Source organism: Podarcis vaucheri, assembly GCF_965113315.1.
Source record: "Podarcis vaucheri genome assembly, chromosome: 17".
NCBI lineage: Eukaryota > Metazoa > Chordata > Lepidosauria > Squamata > Lacertidae > Podarcis > Podarcis vaucheri.
This window is the reverse complement of record NC_138755.1, coordinates 38,656,915-38,666,070: the sequence shown is the minus strand read 5'-3', so window position 1 is coordinate 38,666,070 and position 9,156 is coordinate 38,656,915. Positions and strand designations below refer to the sequence as shown.

The window sequence follows — 9,156 nt, the reverse complement described above, 5'->3', positions numbered from 1 at the left end:
TGGGTTTCCGGGATGACTCATCAATTAGCCTAAAGACTGAGATGGAAATATTCAACCTCTCCTGCCACATTTGTCAGAGTGAAACATCCATGTCTAATGCAACCTTCTCTTTGCAAAATCTTTTCAAGCACAACACATACAAATATTACATTTTATGCATATTAAACATATCTTTAACACCCTACCTAAGACCTCATTCTCCTAGGAGGGACTTAGAAACACTTTACAGACTTTATTCTCTCTCAGGTAAGCCCACCATTTTTCTCTCTTGGAAGAAATGTAGATTTAAGAGCAAGGGTCATTGCTGGCTTCCAGTTCCAAAAAACTCCAAATAGTGTCTCTCCCCAGCTGGAAGATTCGTGGAGCCTACTTTCTTTCATTAACACAAAGATTGCATGTTTTGCTACTGAGATGTTTTCAGTTCAATTAAACTCAGTGGGATATACTTCAGAGTGAACATGTTTAAGGGCAGTTTGTTACTGGTGAAAACTGCAATACAGTTATAGCACCTTGTAGTAACAGAGCAATCCTATATGTGTCTATTCAGAGGTAAGGTATACTGAATTTAATGAGATTTACTCCCACAGCTGGATCCTCAGGCACTCAGTTATTAAAATAATAGTATTGTTATAGATTGGGGGGACCCCCCTAAACCCTAGAAATTAATAAATAGTAGGATTTTGATTATTTGGGGTCTGAAGGAGGAAATATAAGCTGTAGGGGAATTCCTGGATTAGCCTATGCAAAACGACCTGGCCAAGCTAGGGCCATTAAGAAACAATGGAGGGCCATTGGCAATGCAAGGGAATTGTCCTTCCCCTCCCTGTCCTTGTTAGGATATTTCCGTTCCACCTTAAAAGGGAGCAGGTTGTTGTGTCACAGCCTGCGTATTTCCTGTTCACAGGAAGTTTATGCTTTTGTATTTGCTTTCGTTTCGCTCTGTGTGTCTCGGACTTGCAGACAGAAAGTCATGTTTTTTCTTTGCTCTGACCAACACTGAATAAAGTTGTAAATATGCTCTCCTGAGTGCATCTTTCGCTGTGCGAACTCTGCTGATAGAGCGTGCACTAGCTCTGGAATGTGGCAAGCTATTTCTGAAGCTCGTGTCGCTAATTGACTGATACTGTATCTACGGGAGATCGATGGATCGTCCAGAATCGACGTGGGATCATGATGGCCTTTGTCTCCCTGGCAGTATCCCAACAGTCCTAAGGTGTGAACAGAGACTGGGGGGAGGGGTGTTGGAAGGTTGCCAAGATAACTGTGTGTTTGAGGTGACAGGAAAAGGGAGTCTGGTAGCAAGGGGTTCTGTGATGAAAAAGGAGGAAGAGAGACTGGGATCCATCTTGGGCAGGCTGGCTGAAGGCTGGCCTGAGAGAGATGCCTTTGACTCCAGGGCTTCACTGCTGTGAGGGAAAAGTCCCTCTTGAAATGACCATGCTGTAAGATCTGTACTCCCTCCGTGCAGACCAAATGTGTAAATAGGTGAATAAACCATATTTTTTAAAGCTACGACAGTCTCCACTGTGTCTCAGTTCTCCAGAGGAACACAGACCCTGGGTGAGTGTCTGGAACCCCATGAATTCTTGCCACCATTTGGCAGAGAGTGCGGGAGGCACCCCACTTTTGTAACAGTATATACAGTAGCTCAGGACTGAACTGTGGTTCTGACGGCAGACTCTTAATCTCAGAGTCGTGAGTTCAAACCCCATGTTGGGCAAATATTCCTGCATTGAGAGGGTTGGACTAGATGGCCCCCATAGTCCCATGCAATTCTACAATTCTATGATTCTACCTTTCTCCCATGGGACACGGGTGGCGCTGTGAGTTAAATCACAGAGCCTAGGACTTGCTGATTAGAAGGTCAGCGGTTCGAATCCCCGTGACGGGGTGAGCTCCCGTTGCTCGGTCCCTGCTCCTGCCCACCTACCAGTTCGAAAGCATGTCAAAGTGCAAGTAGATAAATAGGTACCGCTCCAGCAGGAAGGTAAACGGCATTTCCGTGCGCTGCTCTGGTTTGCCAGAAGCGGCTTAGTCATGCTGGCCACATGACCCGGAAGCTGTACGCTGGCTCCCTTGGACAATAAAGCGAGTTGAGCGCCGCAACCCCAGAGTTGGCCACGACTGGACCTAATGGTCACAGGTCCCTTTACCTTTACCTTTAGCTTTACCTTTCTCTCATAGCTCAAAGACTGCTTGATATTCCATTCAAAATCAACCCAGAGGGAAAGAGCAGTAGAGAACGCTAAAGGAATCTATTAGGAAAGGGATAAGCTCTTCCCATGGGACATAGGTGGCGCTGTGGGTTAAACCACAGAGTCTAGGACTTGCCGATCAGAAGGTCAACGGTTCGAATCCCCGTGGCGGGCTGAGCTCCTGTTGCTCAGTCCCTGCTCCTGCCAACCTAGCAGTTTGAAAGCACACCAGTTCAAGTAGATAAATAGGTACCGCTCCGGTGGGAAGGTAAACGGCGTTTCTTTGCACTGCTCTGATTCGCCAGAACCGGCTTAGTCATGCTGGCCACATGACTCAGAAGCTGTACGCCGGCTCTCTTGGCCAATAAAGCGAGATGAGCGCCGCAACCCCAGAGTCGTCCACGACTGGACCTAATGGTCAGAGGTCCCTTTACCTTTACCTTTTAAGCTCTTCCTACCTACCTAGACTAGACAGCAGAAAATTCATTGAAATATAAAATGTTTCACAAAAGATATATTCTAGCCCCATATTATCTGCAAAAGCTTTCCCCAACTTGTCTTCCAAATGCTTTAGACTACAATTCCCATTCACTCCAGCCAGCATTGCAATGGTCAAGGGAGTTCAAGTTGGAAACAGCGTATTCATTGAGTTCTTTTTAAGTGGAAATAGAACCTGGATCCTTCTGTACACAAATCATGTCTTCTCCCACTTGAGCTTCGGCACCTCCCCAGATCAACAAAGATTTAAAAGTGGGCAGTGCAACATCTAGTGATGCTTTATTTTTCTGAAGGGAGTAAGAGACTGTGTATGCAGGGAAGACTGAATAATCCTTACAACAATGCTGAAAATCAACAGATGAGTGAGTTTTAACACTGCTTGTTTGCTAAAATGGTGATTTGTTTATTTGCTAAACCATACAGGTCCTGATTTTCAACTAAAATGTGATTGTGGCAATCAACTCGAATCACTAACTATAGACTGAATAAGCAGCAATAAAACAATCCAAAACTGGCAACAGATAAGCAAACTATGTGCTAAAGACACATAGCTATTATATAACAATAGCCAGTGCTTTTTTTATCTAAAAAAATGTTTAGGGGTACTCTCATTTCCCCCCTACTCATATTGAAATACTGCCCCTCAATGAGGCCAAACTTAGATTCACAAAATGTTTAGGGGTATGTGCACCCCCGTGTACCCCCAGAAAAAGCACTGACAATAGCTGTATTAACAGAGCATGCTCAAAATGTATTTTCATGTATATATGCTAGGTTGCAAGCATATATTCACTTCCCTGTTTAAGAGGAACTTCCTTGAACTTAGTGCGACTTACTTTTGAGTATAGAATTGAACAGTAACTCTTCTGAAAGATGTAATATTTTATCTAAAAGATGCATGCCAGATATTTTTTCTCCCTCTTTTTACCAAATATCCCCCCCCACCCGCACACATTAATCATTGAAAGAAAGTAGAAATAACCTATAAAACAGTGGTTCCCATATGCTCTCCCTTCCACAGACCATTTGAAAGTTGCTGAGGATCTTGATGATTTTGTTTTCTGCCAGTTGAAGCAGTTGCAATGAGATCAGCGCTAGATGCTGCACGCTATTTAATTGTATTATTTCTTACATTGCATTCTATTGTATTACAATCTGAATTCATGGACTTTTATATAATTCAAATGGTTCTTCACAGACCACTTGAATGAAGCTTGCAGACCACAGTATGGGAACTTCTGCTATGAAGAACATCTCTGGACCAAAGCCTTCCATGGTATTAGATGTCCCAATGTCCATAACTCTGATTAGGAGACAGCATCCAAAAGGAGACAAAAGCAGAAGCAATATGGAATGGTAATGCTATTTTGTACTTCAACGCTTTCTCCAAAGGGCATATTTCATTAACATATTACTGCAGATCAGTGTCTGAGTCTCTAGTCCACTGTATTAGAGTGTTTTGAGTTGAATAGATATCACAATAGCACCCACAACTAAGGATACAGAGAAGGGCTAAACAGTACAAACTTCAATAATAAATTCTCTATCTATACAGAAAGAGCAGTGGTTCTCAAGTAGTTCAAATTTGCAGCCATTGCTACTAAACCTACAGATTAATTTATGCATGGTGTCAGAGAAGAAAGTGCTGCTTCACCTCCCTCTTAAAAAGGTCATCCAATTAAACTGAAGTACAGGAGAATCAGAAGAAGAAAAGCTATGGATTTAGTGATGTCCCTGGAAACCTAATTGGGAATCAAGATCTACTGAAGTGTGAATGCTGTGAGTCCCACTGTCTTATGTCCAGCTTGTATATATGTGTAAATAAAACAATATTTCCTAAAGTTACCACAGTTACCACTTACCTTCGTTCTAAGGAAACTGAACTCTGGGTAAGTACTGGAACCCCCAGAGACTAGAGACTGGGGTATGCACAACAATAGAATTATTATTGCCATTGTTTCTTCTTCTTCTTCTTCTTCTTCTTCTTCTTCTTCTTCTTCTTCTTCTTCTCCTCCTCCTCCTCCTCCTCCTCCTCCTTCTCCTCCTCCTTCTCCTTCTCCTTCTCCTTCTTGTTAAAAGAAACTAGACTGTGTGGAGGAACCAAAATATTCCGCTTTTTTAGATTTCCAGAAGTTAACATGAATGAAGATTCTGGGGAGAAGGGGAGTGATAAATATGAATGGGTGATTAATAGCTCACCCTAGAGGTTGGGGTTCTAGCCTAGACTTCTCCCTGACATGCAAGTTTTATTTGTGTGGGAATTTATTTACTAAAAAAAAAAAATAAATACTATAGAGGAGCGTTCAGTTATGCAAGCCCTTACCTGCGGTCTAAAATGCTACAGCTCAAACACAAGTTTACCAGCTCACTGAGAATGCATCAGATAAATACAGGGGAGGATTAGGGGTGTGCTATGGGTCCCATCCTGGCAAGGGGGGGCTGCGGGAGGAGTTGAAGGGTAAGGTAACTCCATCAAGGTTTGAAAGCTAGAAGAGCAAATGGAATGGAAGGGGACACCAGTGTCTCAGAAATCAGGATTTGTGTGTGTGTTGCCCTCCAAACATTTTAACAAAGCGTTTATTTAGGAGGCATGTGAAATGGATTTTAGTTGTAAGCCACACCTCTAGTGCATACTTAATATATTATTATTATTATCCTTACCCATACATTCTTAATAGGTTTATTTTCTTCTGCTTCAGGGGTAAGGAAGTTTCTGCTGATTATAAAGGCATCTTCTCCCTTCTTGAGACCATTTATCCCAGTAAATGACGGTGGTGAGATATTCAGCTGCTTCTAGGGGGGTGGATGTCTGATATTTTGGTGGGGCAGTGGTGGTGGTGGGAGGGTTTGGCTTAATTGAGATGACGAGACAAAAGTGGGGTTTCCTTGTCATTTTTAAATGTGATTAAGAAAAGCCTACACAGATGCTTATTGCCATGGTGAGACTCTCCACAGAAAGAAATTTGCCCACTCCCAGTCATCAAGGATGCCACCACCCCACACAAAGAAACATTGCTGGGGGGAAACTGCCCCAACTCTATCAAGGGGAAAAGATAATGGAACATGTAGAGATAAATGATATTTGTAAGTTTATTTAATCCAAACTAAGGCTAAGGCTAAGGGAGCTGGGCATGTTTAGCCTGGAGAAGAGGAGGTTAAGGGGTGATATGATAGCCATGTTCCAATATATAAAAGGATGTCACATAGAGGAGGGAGAAAGGTTGTTTTCTGCTGCTCCAGAGAAGCGGACACGGAGCAATGGATCCAAACTACAAGAAAGAAGATTCCACCTAAACATTAGGAAGAACTTCCTGACAGTAAGAGCTGTTTGACAGTGGAATTTGCTGCCAAGGAGTGTGGTGGAGTCTCCTCCTTTGGAGGTCTTTAAGCAGAGGTTTGACAACCATATGTCAGGAGTGCTCTGATGGTGTTTCCTGCTTGGCAGGGGGTTGGACTCGATGGCCCTTGTGGTCTCTTCCAACTCGTATGATTCTATGATTCTATGATTCTATGATTCTAAGACAGAACAGGAGTCATCTCAGATATCAACCCATTTCATGTTTGTAGCACTGAGAGTGAGTAATATTCTCCACTTCAGACACACAATCCCAGGTGACAGGTTTCATCTCCTTCTTTTGTATAGGAAATGAGACTAGGAAGCTGCTATGAGGAACCAAACATTTGTGGCCGAATTCCTCCTGCTTGGTCTCTCTAAGAGCTTGAAGATCCGTCTTTTGTTGTTTGGGCTTTTTTCTGTGACCTACACCATCACTCTGGTGGGCAACTCAATGATACTGATGCTCATCTGGCTGGACCCCCGACTCCACACGCCCATGTACTTCTTCCTGAGCCACCTTGCCTTTGTGGACATCTGCTATACATCCAGCACAGTCCCCCAGATGTTGGTGAACCTACAGAGCCCAAGAAAAACCATCTCGTTGGCTGCTTGTGCTGTACAGATGTATGTCTTCCTGGTCTTGGCCACGACTGAGTGCATCCTCCTGGCAGTGATGGCGTATGATAGGTATGTGGCAATATGCCACCCACTGCACTACACGTTCCTCATGAACAAGAGAGTATGCATGAAGCTGGCTGTGGCAACCTGGATAAGTGGCCTTTTATTGCCAGTGGCACACACAGTCCTCACCTGGCGGTTGCCATTCTGTGGTCCCAATCTGATTGATCACTTTTTCTGCGAAATGCCAGCATTGCTGAAGTTGGCCTGTGCCGATACCAAGATGGTTGAAAAGGTCACTTCGGTGGGATGCATTTTCACCTTGCTTATCCCCATCTCCTTTATCTTGATGACTTACACCCGCATCTTGGCTTCAGTCTTGAAAATCCAATCTGCCCAAGGACAGCACAAAGCATTCTCTACATGTGTCTCTCACATATCAGTGGTGGTGCTTTTCTATGGCAGCGCCATATTTATGTACATGAGACCTGAGTCCAGCCACTCCCCTGGTCAGGACAAAATGATCTCTCTGTTTTATAGCATTGTCATTCCATTGTTTAATCCAATAATATACAGTCTGAAGAACAGAGATGTGAAAGAGGCTTTGATTAAAATTCTCCGAAAGTGCAGAAGACCTTGTTGATCCTCAGCCAAACATGAGATGCAAACCTAGCACTTCGAAAGCACGCCAGTGCAAGTAGATAAATAGGTACTGCTGTGGTGGAAAGGTAAATGGCATTTCCATGCACTCTTGTTTCCGTCAGGTGTTCTGTTGTGCCAGAAGCAGTTTAGTCATGCTGGCCACATGACCCGGAAAGCTGTCTATGGACAAAGGCTGGCTCCCCCGGCCTGAAAGAGAGATGAGCACTGCAACCCCATAGTCGCCACTCACTGGACTTACCAGGTCAGGGTCCCTGACCATTTTTAAACCTTATAGTAATGTTCCAGCAGGTCCACTGTGGTTGACTCTTTCTGGCAGTGTCTCTGCAAGGTTTCAGGCAAGGACTTTGCTATCTGTGATACTTGTGGGTTTTTGCTTTTGTTTTACTGGTGATGATAGGAATGGACCCTGAGACCTTCCAAGTACAAAGCCTTTTCTCTGCCACTGAAATATGACCCTGTTATAGGTTTATGGATTTGTTGAAGATAATGGTAACCAGCCAAGGGAGCCGGCGTTTGTCTGCAGACAGCTTTTTCTGGGTCATGTGGCCAGCATGACTAAACTGCTTCTGGCGCACGGAACACTGTGACGAGTGCCAGAGCGCCTGGAAAACCACTTACCTTCCCACTGCAATGGTACCTATTCATCTACTCACGCTGGTATGCTCCAAACTGCTAGGTTGGCAGCAGTTGGGACAAAGCAACTGGAGCTCAACCTGTCACGCAGATTCGAACTGCTGACCTTATGATCAACAACCCCAAGTGGCTTGGTGGTTTAGGCCACAGTGCCACCCACGTCACTTTATGTTTATGGGTTAAATGAAGTTTTGGGGCATCAAAGCTAATTTCCTTGGAGGTGATAGCTTGACTCATGTGTGTATTTAAGTCAGACCCAATGTGTATCTAAGCCATGTGCTGGACCTTGTTAATCCTTTATTTGACCAAGTGTAAAAGGTCACTAAGTTAGATAATTTTCATTTGAGTTATTAGTCTGGGGTAGAGCCATTTAAGCGACACAAAGGATAATAAAACAATCCCATTTGCAGATGAGTGGGTTTCATCATCATCATCATCATCATCATCATATTTGTACCCCACCCATCTGACTGGGTTGCCCCAGGAACTCTGGGAGGCTTCCAGCATATACCCTCAACTAAGGGTGTGGTGTAAAAGACAACTCCAGTGTTTTAGTGTGTTAGGAAAGGTTAGAGTTTAGAATGGAAGTTAGGAATGAAGCAACAGAGTTAGGAAGCTATGTGGGCGAGGAGCAGAGAGAGAAATTAGGTGACAAGCAGAGTGCAAGATAGTGCCTGTTTGAATCCAATGCTGCGCTCCTGGAGGAGGCAAGACATTCCTGTATTGTAATGCTGTGTATACTGTACATGTGTAAAGAAACCATATATCATAACCAAATGAGAACATAGTTTAAGAAATTGCAAGTTAGGGCTAGGACCTCACTCAGGGCTCGTTCACACTTTGCTTGTCTCACATCTAGAAAGCATGGATCTGAGACGTTTTCTGCTTGTCCTGAGCCTTCTCTTCACAGTCTGAGCAGGTGGCATACATGGTTTTCTTCCCATCCTCATTTAATCCTCACAACAACCTTATGAGGTAGCTTAGATTGAGAGGCAGTGACGGGCCTATGGTCACCGAATGATCTGAAACCTGGTCTCCCAAGTCCTCGTCTGACACTCTGACCACTTCACCACACTGGCTCTCTTACTTTAGCTGCCATTGTTCTTTCTTATTTCTGAGCTGTTGTGTCTTTCCCCTAGTCCTGCAAACTGTCCCTTCCTCTCCCTTCTCCTACCCCAAGGTGAAGAAACATGCCTTGGGACAAAGGCAGAA

General features: G+C 44.0%; 1 protein-coding gene across 1 annotated transcript; it reads left to right on the top strand.

Annotated features, from left to right (window-relative positions):
• Nucleotides 1–5,420: 5,420 nt before the first annotated feature.
• Nucleotides 5,421–7,291, top strand: LOC309522610 (olfactory receptor 2A5-like; the record flags this gene model as incomplete). The annotated part of the gene is made up of 2 exons (XM_082206001.1): nucleotides 5,421–5,467; nucleotides 6,337–7,291. The coding sequence occupies exon 2, from the start codon at nucleotides 6,359–6,361 to the stop codon at nucleotides 7,289–7,291; it is 933 nt and encodes a 310-aa protein (XP_082062127.1). The 5' UTR covers nucleotides 5,421–5,467; nucleotides 6,337–6,358.
• Between the last annotated feature and the right edge of the window lie 1,865 nt (nucleotides 7,292–9,156).